A 17,630-nucleotide genomic window follows, 5' to 3' on the forward strand; every position below is an offset into this window, starting at 1 on the left:
TAACAACCAATGCAACAAATTCAACAAGCAATCGATATTTCACGATCAAGAGTGTAGTACTATTTGTAATAGCGGTCATTGGGCTGTTATGCTCATTACTAAACTTGTTGAAGAGATGAAATATAACCACCGGAATAATCGCAACTAAGTCTAAAACCACTAGAGTCCTGTACTATATAGTTACCACGTCAATCTGAGTGAGTGCCAATTACACTATGACATTGTCCAATTTGCGAGCTTTCTTGGGTTCAGCTGCTCATTCTTCTACTTACCGACCATGTCGGTGCCGGTAACTGTGGGCAGCTCGGACTTCTCCGCAAGCACCATAAGCCAAGTTTCACCCCGCCGGGCCTTGGACGCGTGCTCACGCCACATTCTATGATGGTGGCTCCATAACATTCAATACGAGAATTGACATACTTTAAACAACCCAAAAGACCTAAGGCCTTGTTTGTGATTGAACACTCATAAGTACTTTTGCTAGAAGTTCTTTTAGTGGATTCAACTTGAAATTTTTATTAAAAATCCAAGCGTGCTTTCTAAAAAAGTACTTAGAAAGTGCTTCATGGACAACAAATCATTCTGAAACGTCATGGTTTTGGACACAAGTACGATCCAATAGATAGGATATTAGGATCATAACAAACATTCTTAATAGGTGGAGCTTGTGGCTACCATGATGTGGTTCAAGAAGGCTATGGCCTTGAGACCGTACCATTGAGCAATGCATAATCGACAGTCTTGCGGTGCATGTTGCGAATGGTGCAAGCCCGGTAGCCAACTCTTCGTGTTATAGCAACCAACAGTTGCCCTCCAAATTGGAACCCGGCGAGTGACGACGGAGGATGGTGCAATCCGTTGTATATTTAGAAAGAAATTTGGATCAATTTAACACAAGAAGACTGCAGTTAGACTTGGATTTTTTGTAGTACCGAAACTGTACCGCAGGCATTATATGTTCCAAACGGGGACTCTCTCCTCTTGTTCGTTTGAAATTACTAATTCGAAGCAGCAACAGCAAAGGAGAACTGCTACGCGACCACCGATTAGAGCCAATGATACTCTGCAGTCACTGTTCACCGTGGTCAGTCACGGTCCATCAAGAAGGTGTGTCGAGCTCCGATTTGCATATCGGCTCGGGTGTCCGCACCACCTCCTTCTCCTGGTCTGCCTTTATTGGTAGTGTTGCTTGTGGGTTTCTCACAAGCTTCTTTGTTTTTTGCTCCTTGGTGGCTGAGTTCAGTGCGGGTTTCGTTGATGGATCCTGGGGTCTTCCCTCCTCTCATCTATGAGGTGTTGATTGAAAGGAATTTTGGCGTACGTTGGTGTACCTGGTTCCTGCTATCCGTGCGGTCCTGCAGAGGCGGCTGTAGCAGAGGGATGGGGTTCTCTATTGGTGTGTCTGTGTTGTTGGGGTTTAGCCTTTGCTTCGGCCTTTTGTGTGTAGTTTGTTAGGTTCTTTTTGGTTTGGACCTTGGTGCGTTGTTTGTTTGGTTCTTTTTGTTTAGGCCATTTTGTGTATATTAGCTCCTTGTACTTTATTGGCCTTTGCCTGGAATGATATTTCTAGTTTACCAAAAAAATAAAACATCGTAACGTTCAGACAAATAAAAAATGTAAGGTAAGAAATTGACTAAACAAGGAAACCGACTTGACTGTGCGCGGAGTGAGAAATTTTAACCATTGTCCGTAGGAGGGAACTGGATTTTATACCATGCATGTTTCATGTTTGGCGATGGAAGCAAAGCTGCTGCTACCGGATCCGCCATTATTTTCCCCAATCCTTCTTCCCATTCCCATTCCTATCCCATTCCCCCCGCCTACTCTCCTCCAATCCCCCAATCCCATTCCCGCCTCACTCTGACTACACCACCGTTCACACCCTCCAAATCCAATCCCATTCCCACACCTAACCAAATGGACGACCCAAATCCCACCCTTTTCATCACCGGCGGCCTGTTCTTGGAACCCACGGTTCCCAATTCCCTGCGCAATTCCGTCGTGTCCTTTCAGAAGAACTCTCGGTCTTCGGCTGTCGTTTCCGGGTCGGGTTTGTCGTACGGTTGTAGGCTGAGAGCGGTGGCCGGCGGTGGGTTCTTTTCGGTGAGCTTGAGTAGCGATGGGGTTGTTCGGGAGTCCAAAGGGTGTTTGGTGCAGAACGGAGATGAGGGTTCGGAGGAGGCGGAGGTGGAGGCGGCGGTTACAGAGAGGAAGAGAGAGAAAGTTGGGGTTAGGAGTGGTGGGGCCATGAATACCACCAAGCATTTGTGGGCTGGTGCTATAGCCGCCATGGTTTCCAGGTCTATGTTCTTTGCCTTTTCTTCATATTTTTCATTCAATTTAATTTGAGTAATTTGTAATTCTTAATGTATATTGTTTAGAAAAATTATGGAATTGATTTTCCCATGAATTATTTCGGTTGATTGCATAAACTGTTAATTTAAGTAAGTTGATTTTCCCATTACTTTATTTTGAATGGGAATTTTATGAATTGAACAAAACACGTCAATCGAAATTCGAAGAATGGGAATTTTATGTTTCATTTACAATGTGGTTTTAGAGATTATCATATCGAACTTTGGAGTTTCTTTTTCGTTAACTGCAATTTAGTGCCTTATATGTTTCATTTACAATCGCTCATGAGCGGTAGGTCGGGTTCGAGACTTGGGAGCAGCCTCTCCATAAATGGGGTAAGGCTAGCCGACATTCACCTCTCCCAGACCCTGCGTAAAGCGGGAGCCTTGTGCACTGGGTACGACCTACGACCATATGTTGCTGACTGAAGGTTATTGTATCAGAACTTTTGTGGCACCTCTTGAGAGACTAAAGCTGGAGTACATAGTTCGCGGCGAACAGAGGCATTTATTTGAGCTAGTTAGGACCATTGCGGCGAATCAGGGCTTGAGGGGCTTTTGGAAGGGGAACCTAGTCAATATTCTTCGTACAGCTCCATTTAAAGCTATCAATTTCTATGCTTATGATACTTACAGAAAACAATGGCTCTGCTTCTCCGGAAATAAGGAGACTACAAATTTTGAAAGATTTGTTGCTGGTGCTGCAGCCGGAATTACTGCTACCATACTCTGCTTACCTCTTGATACGGTAAGTGATAGTTTCGAATTTGGCTATTTGACCAATCACTAGCTGAAAAGTGGTTATTCTTCCAGGTTGATATATAAATTCAAGTATCTGTTTAATTCCGAAATGTGGTGATACAGGTAAATGATATAGTTTCTTCTTTTCCCTTCCATAACCTAAGCCAATAGAAAGTACACGTAATTGGGAGTGTTTAACGAAGGTATCTAACGTATGATTTACTTGGGAAATGTTGGTCATTTCTTCTTTTCGAATACACTTTATTAAAGGGGAAGAACATTCTGCCTTTAGGTATATGAGTTATATCTTTGAATATGCAAGCTATTGTCATCTCAGGTCCAAGATAGTACCTGTAGCACGGCACTATAGCAATAATATGAATCTCAACATCCTTTTCATAAATTCTGCTATGTAGCATTAATTCAGGCTTATGCATAAAATTGGGCGTTGTGGATCTTTTAAAAGTATTTGACGTGTCAAATTCCCTGAAGAAAACTCATAAAAATCCGCAATTAAGATGCTGTATGGAGTCCCTTGCCTGCTGAAGGTTGTATTGTATCTGTATGCCCACTCTACACGGCTAATGCCACTGTGATATTTGCTGTGGTGAAGCGTAAATTGATTTGGATTTGGGGTATGGTATTGCATAAATAGAGGGTTTCTTTTGCATATTGAAAACAAGGCTTCCTTTTGATGCTTAGATTATTTTTTAAGGGAAAAAAATTATGGTTGGCCTTTCTAATTAAAGAGATACAAAGATCTCCTACCTATAAACAAAGCACTTTGTGGATCATGTCGGCATTGAGTTTGTGTTCTTCAAAGTTAATCCACTATCACCTAAAACTAACCCCGAAATGACTTATATCTAACTTAGCTGTTGTGTGTTTCAGATTCGGACTCAGTTGGTGGCTCCTGGTGGGGAAGCCTTGGGTGGTGTGATTGGTGCTTTTCGCCACATGATCCAAACTGAAGGGTTCTTTTCCCTTTATAAGGGCTTAGTACCCTCCATTGCAAGCATGGCACCTTCGGGTGCAGTTTTCTATGGTGTCTACGATATATTAAAATCAGCATACCTGCATTCACCTGATGGAAGGAAAAGAATTCACAAGATGAGCCAACAGGGGCAGGGCTGGAGTGCTTTGGATCAACTGGAGTTGGGACCGATGCGGACGTTACTATATGGAGCTATTTCTGGTGCTTGTGCAGAAGCTGCCACATATCCGTTTGAAGTGGTGAGGCGACAGCTTCAACTACAAGTCCAGGAAACTAGAATGAGTGCCTTGGCAACTGGTATTAAAATAGTTGAACATGGAGGTGTCCCAGCTCTCTATACAGGACTTATTCCCAGCTTGTTACAGGTATGTTATTACAAGGATCACCTTTTGCTTAACTGCTTTAGTGTTTTATGGAAGTTAATATGGTCAATTAGGTGCTTCTGGAATCATAAACATGGTCATAGCTTCTGCATTTAAATTGGGGCAATTTAGCCAATTTGCTGGCATATTCTTATTTAGATGTCTTGGTTTCCACGGCTTTGAATTTTGATAATATATCTAGATTCCTTGGTTAGAAGTTCTGCTATTTGATTTTATCATTTTGTTTTTTATCATATCTTTGCTCTTGCTATATTATGTTGTTGTGATTTGGCTCATCAAAATACCAAGGCCAAACAAGTTTAGGTTTCCAAATTCCAATTGGTGTTGAGAAAGAGTGCACAGCTTATTGCCCATAAGAATTGTGAAATAGGTTTTTCTTCGTAATCCCAATCAGTTTAGGATCGGGAAATAAGTTAGTTTTCCCTATTCTAAAGGGATTTAGGAATCCTATACTTGTAAGGCATGTAACCATTGGTCTATCAACTATAAATAAGCTTGTCATTTTCTGTTCATTCACATGAACATCAGAGAGAATACAAGGGTTTTCAGTAAGTTCTTGTAACCGACTTATTGTTCTCCATAGTGCTGGTGATTTCTCATGGGGGATCACACGTGGAGTAGGCAAAGTTGCCAAGCCTTGCTAAATTCTTTGTGTTTGTGTGTGGTGTGTTTACTTTATCATTCATATATTTGCATAGCATCAGCTTATAGGTTTACCCTAACACCAGAGACTATCAATAAACAAGATAAACTAAGGGAGATTAAAATCTGCATATGTATTACAGTTGGGATGGTACATCATACATGGCTTCCAAACTGAGTGATTCATTTCCAAATATTGCGTTTCTGTATTAGCCTTCCAAGAAAAACAACATTTTTATTGGGCCATACTAAGATTTGATGTGCTTCTATGGAATCATTTATTCCATTTCCGTAACATTCTCCATTCATTTCCCGTGGTCCATTTCTCTCAAATTTCAAGCATTAAGGTTATGTCTTTGTTCTTATCTTTGGTGTTTTGCATACTCAGGTACTTCCTTCAGCTGCAATAAGTTACTTCGTCTATGAGTTTATGAAGATTGTTCTCAAGGTAGAATGAAGAGATACAATGGGTATGTCTGAAGGTATATGATTGGAGGTTTCATGGCAAGCTCGGAGGAGCACCTGCTATAAATTCAGAATGGTAGGATTATAGTGATTTTTGCATTGAGTAATGCTAGTGAAATCATCAATTTAAACCGTATGACGTGGTTGTTGATAATCGGATTATTATTAAGTGTTGATTAACGAGCTTATACCCTATTGGTGACACTGATAGACACATCACATGGTTTGCAAATATGGTCTAAAAAATGGGTCCACCTAGGATTACTCTTTTGCATTACCACTTATGTTCCCACAAGCTTCATGTATTGCGGAAGGAAGGAAAATACTCCACAGCTGAATCTTTGCTCAATTCATGCTAACTCATTTGCAAATCTAACCCCTTGTTCACTGCCGAACTTTCAATTTCAAGAATCGTATTCTAGTCAGGAAATAGCAATATTTTGGTGCTACTTTATACATGTTTGCTATCACATTCTCATTTACTTCTTGTAACAATTGGGTTGTCGTCACTTTTTGTTCCATTTTACCATGGGGCTTTGATTTTTATGGTAACCTTGTGAGCTGGTTTGGTGGGCTGGATAAGATTAGGCCTTAGGGATGAAGTTAGATTGGCAAGGACGTGTAAGATATAACTTGTAATCTATGTATAAGGATAGGTTAGATAACTAACTCTATTGAGTTATAACCCATCATTTTTTGTCTTGTTCATCTCACATTTGACACAACAAACAACGGAGTGGACTTAAATCCATTTTAATTGATCACAATCTATCTCATCCAGCTCACCAAACGGTCCTGTAGTGATTAATGAGGAATTGCGGAAGAATTTGTGGTATGTGGTACACAGTAGTAAATTTACTGTTCCTAAATGCTACTGGTATATTCTTATTCGCTATTATGTGTCCAAGATTATAAATCTTTTTTAGTTACACAGGTGAGAATCGAATGTCGGACCTATTATGATTCTAACTTGTTACCACCGCTATGGTAGAATTTTTGGTATTTTTTTGTGCTTTTTGGACAGATGATGGAGATATCATTTTCAGGTATATATTCTTCTATGTCATCAAAACGCTACATGTTGGAATATGTAAAGGTATAGCTAACCAAACCTAACAACCATGATTTTCTTATACAATTATTTCTCAATCTCCCAACAAGAAGAAACCTCTTAAAAAGGTAATAAATAATTAATACAAAAAATGAATGAAAGTAGAACAAATGACGTCATCATTTCAAAGTTCAAACCACCTAAACTGTCGGACGCTTGTGCGTCTCTGGCTCGCCCTGTGCATTATCGCAAAGCCCTCCCTTCTCCTTCCTCTACTCCGAATCGTCTTCGGCTTCGCAGCCCCATTCCTGCATTCAAAGCCCTTACTCGTTCGCCGCGATGCTGCCGGACCGCGACCTCTGCACGTGCTTCGCCGGAGGAAATGGTGGCCCCGATGGCGACCGCCACGGATCCGCCGATCCCAACTGTACGCATTACAGGAAGCCCGATCCTTCACCCTCGTCGCTTTACTATTCTTCCTCGCTCGGATACGTTTCGGCGCCGTTGAGCGACTCCGAGAAGCTACGGAGAGTCGTGACTGCTTCGGTCAAGGGATTCACGATCGGCGCCGGCCTCAAGGGCGGCCTAGCCATTTTCTCGATCCTAGCTCGTCTGAGACGACGGAAGCTCTTAGCCTCTCTCAGGTGAAAAGCTCACCCAGCTTCGAATTCTCTAAAATCCAGAATTTAAGTGTAATTTTGTTTAATTATGGTAATTTGAGTTAAATTCTGATTAATTATTCAGGACGGAGGGTGTTATCACAAATAGAGAAGCAATTGTTACCGCTTTGAAGGAGACATTGAGATATGGTTTATTTCTCGGAACTTTTGCCGGCACATTTGTTTCGGTGGACGAGATTATTGGTTCGTTGGCAGGTCACCGTAGGCAAGTTCCTTGCTCTTCCATGATTCAACTTCTTATTTTTTTCGGGTTGGATTCGATTTCTGTTTGCTCTGATTTAATTGATGTGTTTGGTTTATTCTAGTTCAGGACAGCCAAATGGAGGGCTTTGTTGGCAGGTGCTATAGCAGGGCCGTCTATGCTTCTTACCGGACTGAACACCCAGCATACGAGCTTGGCCATATACATTCTTATGCGCGCTGCTGTGTTGGCGTCGCGGTGTGGGATCAAAAGCAAACGGTTTGGTGGCATTTGTAAACCTCTCACCTGGGCTCATGGTGACATTTTCCTTATGTGCCTCTCCTCTTCGCAAATTCTGTACGCACCCTTTACTGTAAACTGTGTAATATTTTGTTAGCGAAGCCTTGAATGTTTTGACATGGATTGTTTTTTTCCCATTTCCATGTCAAGGGTTGTGTCAAAGATGGAAATGCACTTCCGTCAGTTCCATGTATACTTGTATGTGGAAATCAATGAAACTGACATCACTTTTGGATCTGTTTGTGAGTCCATATCACTGATCATCAAAGAAGATTTTGCTACTCTGGTGACTGCTCACCAAATCTACTAAAAAGTTGAGGGATATTGTAGTTGGCTCATTTAACTTTATGTCCTTTTCGGTTGTGGTGTCACATTCATTCGTATCAAATTAGAAATGTCTTTTCAGTGTTTTATAGATTATCAAACTTGTGAATTGTTTCTGATTATCGTTAACTTTAGACTGTACTACAACTAAGAGGAGGAAAATTTCATTTCTCAGGTCTGCTTACATATTGAAGCAGGAAAGTTTACCTCCATCATACAAATCCTTTCTCAATAAACACGGAGGAAAGGATACCGTAATATTGCAAGGTGTAAAAGAGATTGCAAGGGGCATACCTTTTACTAATTTGGAAGCAATAGAAAAGCATTACAAATCCATTGGGAAAAATATTAAACTAGATCCAGGCATGCAAGTTCCCTGCTCGGTATGCATTCTTCAATTATCATAATACTTCTTTTCCTACCTATCATGTGAAAACAATTTAAATTTGTTTCTCATTCATATCATAATTATTTAAACTTCCTTAACCTATTTCTTTATGATTTGAAGTCTTAAGCTCTCAAATTCATGCAGATTGTTCATGGAGATCAGTCATGTAGTGGACATGTTCTTTCTTTCCTTATTCAAGCCTATAAGAGAGCATTGCCGGTTTATCTTCCAGTGTATCTGATTCCGGCCCTTATAGTTCATCGCCAAGATCTCTTGAAAAGGTGATTCATATGATTTACCTACTTGATCATTTTTTCATATACCCGTGATGCTTTAAGTAGATGTGATCAAGTGCTTTCTTCTTCTAGTTGAAGTTTCCAAGAAAACAAAATTGAACTGGGGAGATGTGTCTTACCATAATTAATTTGATATGTACATAAATGCAAATTGCATTTTGATAATCTTGTCATGATTGAGTTTCTTTTAAAATATTCAAACTGGATATATATATATATATATATATATATATATATATATATATATATATATATATGTGTGTGTGCATGTTAATGTAATCTTAGCTTCTGTTTGTGCTCTTATGATTGCTGTTTATATGCAGGCATTACTCTATACTACTAAAGGGCCTTCTTGGTACTGCAAGATCGAGCTTGTTTCTATCCGTATATTGCTCATCTGCCTGGTTAGCAGCTACTTTCTTCTATCTTGCATTCTGATGGTACCATTTACATGAACGTTGCTACTAGGAAAGATGTAAATGAGAACCTGAGAAGTGTCCAGATTCGTTTATTAAAACCTAGGTCTTTCCTTATACCCGTCATAAGTGTTCAACATTGTTTCTCCTTAGACAATTTTTCATGGGGCATAATTAATCTTAAGGTATCAAGACCTGATGTAGGAACTGATGAAACTGGAAATGAAACGCAGTATTAAATCTTTTAAGCATAGGATACCGAAGGAACTCAAGACTAGGACAATGACTCACATGAAACGAGGATGCCAAGGTGGCAGCACTTAAACAATTCATGCGATGCCACATGGGAAACTTAAAACACGTGTTCTGTTAGAGATTGACTATACCAGATGAAATATTTTGGACCCTTTAGGAGACTAGATTAATAAGGTATGTTTGTGCCTGTCTCTTTTTCCTTCTCTGTTATCCACAATAAAGTTTCGATAAATTTTTTAGAATCTGATTTTTCAAGGTATCAATACGTTGTTATACATAGTGATGTTGGGAAACATACTGAAATAGACTCAGCTAGTAAATTGGTCAGGCACATTGTTTGCCTGCCCCGAAATCCCCTCAACCTGCTTCATGAACTGGGATTCGATACTTGTAACTTTATTCAAAATGGTGCATCATTGTATTTTCACATTATCGATACTTGTCGTTTCTAACTGACAGACCCAAAAAAATAATCACTTCTAATTATGGTGAGAAAATTTATTTTTAATATTTCTCTCCAGGGCGTGGACGTGCTTTCTGTTTAGGATTTTCAGGAGGTGTAACATACCAATGGTCGCAATGGGGACGGTATGAACTTTCTTCAACTCTTTAAATTCGGTACCAAGATAAACTTTATATGTTTGCTCAAGGAGTCTCAATTGTGTTGTTGGGCAGTTCCCGACTGGTCTAGCCTTGGCCATTGAGAAGAAAAGCAGGCGGATTGAAATTTCACTCTACTGTTTTGCTCGGGCCATCGAGAGCTTTTTCACCTGCATGGCTGATACCGGGTACTTGCCGCCTTCAACAAAATTGAAGAGAGCTGACGTAGTAATCTTCAGCTTATCAACAGCAATCATAATGCATTGCTATGCACAAGAGAGAGAAGTTTTCAGATCCAAATACTTGAATGTTCTCGATTGGGTTTTCGGCGTCCCACCTCCATCTTGTGAAACCCCTCGCTGCAAAAACAGTTAGGAAGTAGTGTCTACAGCATTTTCGGTTTAAAGTCATTTTGTTAGAGATTTCCTTTTGCATTTCCTCCAAACAGAATGGAAGGAAGTTATGTACCATAACTCTCCCATTTTGTTACTAAAGTTGTAGGGCATTGATTTATACTTAGCGATTTTGACACACTGAGTTGCATCATATTCCGCACGAATACATGCGATGTTACTTTTCAGTCTTATCTAAAATGCTGGGAGGGGGAATTGGGATAAGGATCCTCTACGGATCCTCTTTGTGAGGGTCCTAGGATTCTCATATCTTATCTGTTCATCGTACATCGTGCGACCAGCTTTCGTTAGCTACAATTTGCGTTTAGTTTTAAACAAATTGAAAATGATTTCTGACCATCCAATGTACAATGTACAATGCTAAAATGGTTTTCAACACATAACTAAACAAAACGAAAGCATATTCCATTTCATAATGCCAAAATCTGCGGTACATAAACCCTAAGTTTTAGTAAGTACAAGAAGAGCAATGGCAAGTCCGATCCACCATCTGACGCGAATCACACTTCGTCTTCATGAAGTAGCATATTGGGTATGCCCTTACTCACTGGAAAGCGGCGACCAGTCTCAGGGCAGACAAGCGCCCCCTCCTCGAGATGAAGCTCCAAAAGGGCGTGATGGAACTTGTGAAGAAAATCTTCAGAATCAAGCCTAGAAGGCTCAACCTCCTCAGGGAGCTCAACATACCCCATACTATGAGAGGCATTGACAAGTGCCTTCCACTCGATCTTAGGGAACATGTTCTTGAGGAAGTCGGGGTTGAATTCAACCTGCTTTTCGACCACCTTCTCGATTTCAATGCGCAGAGGGAAGCCGTTGGTCACGCCTTTGATGTTGGATGATAGCATGTTGTGGGTTAGCAGCCTCATCTCTCTCACTATCTTAGCCTAAAGTCCAGAGAGTGGTTCTCTACGGTTTTTCCTGACGACCTGAAACCACAAACTAATACCAAATTAGGCATAAATGTTTGGTGTTTTCGCTTGATCGTGTTGCGGAAAAATGTACCAACCCAAACATGGCAGTCTAAACCCAGAAACATTGGCTAAATACATCTGAAAAGGAAGCTAAGGAGACAAATTAAGATGAGTTTTCAGCAAAATTTACAAGGCATATCAATAAAATGAAATGGCAAAATTGATTAAACAAATCCACAGCTAATATGATTACGGATCAAAATTACAAACGCAGAGCTACAGACAGAGTGCATAAACAGGGATGAAAGAACAATTCCAACTTTCGTTTGCATAATTTCATGAACTGGCTTCTGATTTTCCAATAAGTAAAACAGACAAAAGGGGCAAGTTTGAGGAAGTTGGGGTAAGCTAAATACCTGTGACTCTGCAAAGTGGGGAACTGCAATTCCGGCCGCCGGCAATGGAGAGAAAGAAAGAGAAGGGGGGGGGGGGGGGGGGAGACAGAACGCAGAGAGTCGGAGAGGGAGGTGAGCGCTTATGACTGTGGAAGGAGAAAATAATTAGGGTTTATTACATGGTATAATTACCTAAATATCCTTACCTTAAATTTCTAGGAGGTTTTTTTTTGTTTGTATTTTTTGTTTTTTTCCACCATTGTACTAGAGGTATCGAGATCGATTTCTCACTTTTACATTATGGCCTGTATAAGAAAAAATGTGCCGTTAAATTAAATTTTTAGATTGAGAATTGTTGCAAGGGCTTCTAGCTTACCAATATTTATTTTGCATTCGAGTTTGATTGTTTCCTCTCTCATTTTATCAGATGGTCAAAACTTGAAAAATATCATTTTTGGTGTACAAGCGGTATTTATATTAAATTCATTATATTGAGGGGAGAAAAATTCGCACATTGTTGTAATTGTAACCAAAGAATATTATTTTAGTTAACATTTTCTTTAATAATATTATTCTAAGGTGCCACTTAGTATTAGGTCTTGTGGTATACCTCTTCACTTTAAGTGAGAAATCTTAAATTTGATTATTGTCGAATGCTGAATTTGAGGGGGATGTAAGGATGATCCTCGCGGCTCTAAACATTCATGCAGTAGATGACACTTTTTCGATGGGTCATGTGGTGAAAGATACATGCTATTTTCTACGTTCAATATCTCGAACAAAACTTTTCCATACCCGACGGGAGGCAAATAAGGTGGCTCAGAGACTGGCGTGAATGGGACTCATGTTAGATAAATGAAGAGTTTGGTTTGAAGAATTGTAAACTTAGACCTAATTTTGGAGGAGAGTTTAACTATGTCATATTGGTGCAAGACACTTTTTTTCCTTCAATCGGGTTGAAATTTCCAACAAGATTTTTATCGAAGCCTATTTAATTACACCATATCCTCTCTTTTGCATGTGACAACCCATCCCTAGTTCTACGATTTTATAAATTTTTAAAGTGTGAATTTACAAAAATGCCCTAGAGGTGAAGGTTTTGACTTCCGTTGACCAACATATAGTGAGACGTACTAAATATTTTTTAGCGTATTCTTGAAGTACTAGACAATACGAACGCGTAAGCATAAACAGAAGTGGATTTGGAGTTACAGTTAAAGTTTTACGGAGCTACGAACTAGAAAGTACTTTGAAGAAATCACTATTTTAATTATATTATATTATTTTATACTACTAAATTATTACGCCACACGTGTGTGGCTGAGAGGAGAATATAATGGAATCGGGGATGAGGAGAAATAGAGGAGAAGGATTGGGCAAAGCTGCCCAATCAGAGGAGGAGAGAAAAGTAACAGGAGAGAAAAGGAGAGGGATGGACGAATTAGGAGAGGGAAGAGGAAGAAGCTGCCCAATCAGGAAGAGAAGAAAGGAAGGGAAATGAGAGGAGAGAGACCCAGCGAATGGGAGCCCATCTCTGTATCCGACATCCCTTTTGTGACCTGGCCTCCCCGAGCCTTTTGCCAATGATCTCCACCATTTTTCCCGGTGAACTAGGATCCTCCAACGCCTGCAGACATTATCACGTCCCTCCTCCTTCATTGATCACCACATATTCGAGTGGATTGGTCCCGTTGCACGACGAATTTTGTTGTGTGTGTCCTGAAGCCACGGCGGCGAGAACCACCATTTGTGAAACAATTCCCTCCAATTACCACCACCATTAGACTCCCCTTAAGGCCTAGATCAAAGCCCAAACAACTTTGGAGGTGGTGGAGCACTTGAGAAATCGAATCGAAAGCCACCCAATCTAGGGTTCAGACGGGTTTTAGTGAAATTAGGGATTTTCCCGGCCAAATTGGCCTTAGTCACAGGTATAAACTTGCTCTACTCATTGAGATCTTCATTTTTGTGAAGTTTGAGAATTTTTATAAATAGTTGGATTTTCCAACGGGTCGGGGCGGCCGACTGCCCTGTACGTCGGCGCGTGGTCGAAGCATCCCCTAACCTTCCTAGGCTAAATTTGACTCTCCAATTCCATATGTGAAGTCCGATTGACGAATTTATGTCGTTTGAACCTAGTTCTATTAAGGTTCGTCGCTTGACCATTTTATGAATCGATGATCCAACCGTTGGATCGCCACCAAACTTTAATACATTATAATACGTAATATTTTAGAACCATAGGAACTTACGGATTGAGAATCTAACATACGGATCTTCCTGAATTGGATTTGTAAGTTGTAAAATAAAACGTCGGCCGTCACTTAATTTTGGCAATTGGCAGAGATCCGACCGTCGGATCGTGGTAAGATTTTAGTATGTTATTTTAGAAGCATAATGTGGATCTTTGGAAGTTACAGATTGAAAATCTGAGGTGCAGATCTTCTGGATTGAGTTATGTAGGGTTCTGGACCCTACCGTCGACCTTTGATCGACGGTTGACTTTTGGTCAATGAGTTACAAATCATTCTAGAATGTCCTTGGGGATATGTTTTATGTAAGTTACCTGTTCTATCGATAAGAACTCTGAGACGTGATTTGATAATTGTTATAGGCGACGATGGTTCATGATGTCTCGATATTCGTACTAGGGAGTCGTAGTGCGGACCTCAGGTGAATGGGTCTTTTCCTTTTTATTATATATATATATATGATTGATAATTCCACACGTGCTTTTAAATTGATTTATGCATTTTATGCCATGTCATATATATTTATATATTCTAAAATACTATGATATGGTTGAGTTTTAGATTGCATCATGGTATATCAATACGCATATTACCTACATACAATTACTGTGAATGCTTTGAAGTGTTAAGGTGAACGAGGGACGTGCAGGTAAGTTCAGGTGAGTTTATTGTGTTATTTGAAATGATTGAGTTATGGCATGACTAGATTTGTGTTATATGTAACTCCAACACTGTCGTACAGGTTGCAATAATAGGCAACTCCGACATTGTCATACAGGTTACAATAGGAAACTCCGACACTGTCATACATGTTGCCTATGAGTCGTACAGGTTGCATTAGGCAACACCGACTCATGTGTTATCATAGATTGATTTACGAGTCGTACATGTTACGTTAGGCAACTCCGACTCGTGTGTCAGCATAGATTGATGAGCATCTGATTTGATTATACTGCTGCTGATATGTAATGATTTGGAATATTTACGGATTTACATTTGATTTCATACTTATACATGGTATGATTTTCTGGAAACTATACAGGTTTTACAGCGAGGGGTTATAACGTTTCAGAATGTCTTTATTAAAACTTTATTTTCAGGCCCACTCACCCTTGTTTTGTTTTCACCCCTACAGGTTTTAATAGCTGAGCTTTCTTATTGACGAGAATTCGTGGCAAATCTTGGTATTGGAGATTACCTTCGATGGTATGATTCTCAATCCACTCTACTATACGTTACTTATGCTCTGAAGTCACATGTGAAATGGGTTCATTTCCACTCACAGCGCATTCTTGTATTTAGGCACTTTTAGGTTTAAATTTATTCATATATTCCACATCACTACACTTTATGGCTTTGTCACCTTCTAGGTGTTGGCCATCACAACTCGATTCAGAGTCCTAGTGGACAATCCGGGTCGGGATGTGTCTGTTTGGTAACAGAGCATAAGTTAGGCAATATTGCGTTCATCACACGCGTGATGTAAGCATTCTTGATTCTTGAACCTAATTTCTGAAGCTTGCCACCTTGTCGAATATGAAAAATGTGTTAGCTTTTCCTAAGTTTTGGGCAGTTTTATCGACTTGTCGATGTTTTAAAAGATCATTTTGGCAAACACCTCTAAATTATAAGGGAAGAATTTCCCTGCCAAGGAAAGATGTATATTTGAGATAAGTTGATGGCCTTAAAGCAGGGCTACTATATTGATAGTTGTGTATCCCCGAGGGGGGGAGAATTTCCTACCTTACTATCTTGTCATTTCTTCCAATCTTTTCGAGTTAGGAGACCATAAATAGTCTTGATTCCTTGGCAATACCCGTTAATGTTTCACTTACCAGAATCCTTACAAAGTTCTAGTTTTCATCGAAATTTCCAGAAATGTCTCGAGTGAGAATGTGGTGTTACAGGGGTAGCACTCGACGAAAAAAACATTTTGGGATAATCACTTTTGGTCCCTGATAGCACAAATTTTTCCAAACATGCTAGGGATCATTTCGAATCTTTAGGATGAAGATCGACTTCTGTTTAAGTCCATTCTAAAGTAGATTACTAGAAAATTTTATTTTCCGACTTTAGAACACTCCAACCAATACTAATTTCCCACATTACTTTTGGTGTTATACTCATCATTTTGATGAGCATTGGCATGGGAGTAAGAATTGTTATATCTACGGTCAGTAGAAATCCCAGAAGTAGTAAGTATTTTCCCTAGAATTATGGCACTAGTTCCTAGTACAAGTTCTTTACCAATAGACTGACTAACAGTTACTGCTGGAGCCTAAGAAACTAAATCTCGGAAAGTTAGGGGCAAACTTTGTATTAAGACAGTAAACTCACGGTTATGTTAACCATATTACCTATTTAGGTAATCAAAACTTCTTCGACTAGCCACATCTCGATCACTTCCACCGATAGACAATATAATCAAAAGATGAGATGATATCTCTCTGTTGGAGTGATTTGAGTGTCAAGAAAACTATGAAGACCTTTTAGTTCGTGTAGTAGAGTTGGGTAGCAGTATAGTATGTTTTGAGAATATTTACCTTTGGCATCAATTCTCAAATTTTACTTGGGATTCCACCGAATGCAAGAAGTAGAATACACCATTGACCCACCTTGTTAACATCACATTTATTCCCCCTATTTATTATCAAACAACTCCTATCCTTATGACTTTTTGAACAAGTCCTACTTCATTGAAAGAACTTAGTTATTCAACACATTATCTTGGAAATCTCAAACCTATATGTGGCAACCCGTCCCTAATTTTAAGTTTTATAAATTTTAAATTAGTGATTTTATGAAAATGCCCCCTTGAGGCAAAGATTTTGACCTTCATTGACCATTGGTTAGAGAGATGTGGAACTTATTTTTTTAGCATATCCTTACTTGGCACTATGAATGTATAGGCGAAAGCTGTTTGCAAGTCCTGATTATAATGGTACAGTTACAAACGTTTGAAATTGGTTATTTAAAGTTTAATTATAAATTAATTCAAACTCCCATCATGTGGGAGTGGTAACCAATCGGTTTTAAGGGAAGAAAGGAGTGACCAATCAGAAAATGGAGAAAAAAGTCAACCAATTAGGAGAGGGGAGAGAAGCCTCAACTTTTCTTCCCGTGAACGTGCACACCAAACCCGACAGGGATCCGAGTTGTTCCTGCCAAATTCCACCATTTTTCAGGTGATTTGCATTCATTCTCCACCTGCAACTTCTTCCTCAACCTCTCTTCTTCCATCTCCACCAAAGATCAAGGGTTTTTAAGGCTTAAACCGTGAGGAACTCCACCAGAGCACCGGAGGTGCTCGACAGTGATTCCTCCAATTCGGTGAGTTCCACCACTTAAAACTACCCTTAATAAACTTCCCTTGGACCTAGGAACAAGACCCAACCAGTGGTAGAGATGTTGGAACACCGAGGAAGGAGAATCGAAGTTCACCCATTTTAGGGTTCCGTCGGGTTTGAGTGAAATTGGATCCTTTCCCGGCCAAATTGGACTTGGCCACAGGTATAAAACTTGCTCCACTCTTGGAGATCTTCATTTATATATAATTTGAGAATTTGTGGAGATAGTTGAATTTTTC

The 17,630-nt window shown here is 39.8% G+C and overlaps 2 protein-coding genes and 1 pseudogene across 4 annotated transcripts; 2 read left to right on the forward strand and 1 right to left on the reverse strand.

Annotated features, from left to right (window-relative positions):
- Positions 1 to 1,735: 1,735 nt before the first annotated feature.
- On the forward strand, positions 1,736 to 5,767 carry LOC126632133 (probable mitochondrial adenine nucleotide transporter BTL3; annotated as a pseudogene).
- Positions 5,768 to 5,903: 136 nt separating this feature from the next.
- On the forward strand, positions 5,904 to 10,650 carry LOC126632132 (uncharacterized). Of its 2 annotated transcripts, XM_050302373.1 has the most exons (8): positions 5,904 to 7,274; positions 7,375 to 7,515; positions 7,621 to 7,848; positions 8,291 to 8,498; positions 8,648 to 8,784; positions 9,123 to 9,203; positions 9,992 to 10,058; positions 10,146 to 10,650. In XM_050302373.1, the coding sequence occupies exons 1-8, from the start codon at positions 6,970 to 6,972 to the stop codon at positions 10,443 to 10,445; spliced, it is 1,467 nt and encodes a 488-aa protein (XP_050158330.1). In that variant the 5' UTR covers positions 5,904 to 6,969; the 3' UTR covers positions 10,446 to 10,650. The 2 variants fall into 2 exon arrangements, with proteins under 2 accessions (XP_050158330.1, XP_050158331.1); XM_050302374.1 differs by lacking the exon at positions 5,904 to 7,274 and having other exon boundaries at positions 7,376 to 7,515; positions 7,616 to 7,848.
- Positions 10,651 to 10,867: 217 nt separating this feature from the next.
- LOC126632134 (multifunctional methyltransferase subunit TRM112 homolog A-like) lies at positions 10,868 to 11,986 on the reverse strand. 2 transcript variants are annotated; one of them, XM_050302375.1, is made up of 2 exons: positions 11,814 to 11,986; positions 10,868 to 11,412 (listed from the first exon to the last, which is right to left on the reverse strand). In XM_050302375.1, the coding sequence occupies exon 2, from the start codon at positions 11,350 to 11,352 to the stop codon at positions 10,984 to 10,986; it is 369 nt and encodes a 122-aa protein (XP_050158332.1). In that variant the 5' UTR covers positions 11,353 to 11,412; positions 11,814 to 11,986; the 3' UTR covers positions 10,868 to 10,983. The 2 variants fall into 2 exon arrangements, with proteins under 2 accessions (XP_050158332.1, XP_050158333.1); XM_050302376.1 differs by having other exon boundaries at positions 10,868 to 11,425; positions 11,814 to 11,973.
- Positions 11,987 to 17,630: the final 5,644 nt, after the last annotated feature.

The sequence above is a fragment of the Malus sylvestris genome, chromosome 8 (assembly GCF_916048215.2).
Source record: "Malus sylvestris chromosome 8, drMalSylv7.2, whole genome shotgun sequence".
NCBI classification, from domain to species: domain Eukaryota; kingdom Viridiplantae; phylum Streptophyta; class Magnoliopsida; order Rosales; family Rosaceae; genus Malus; species Malus sylvestris.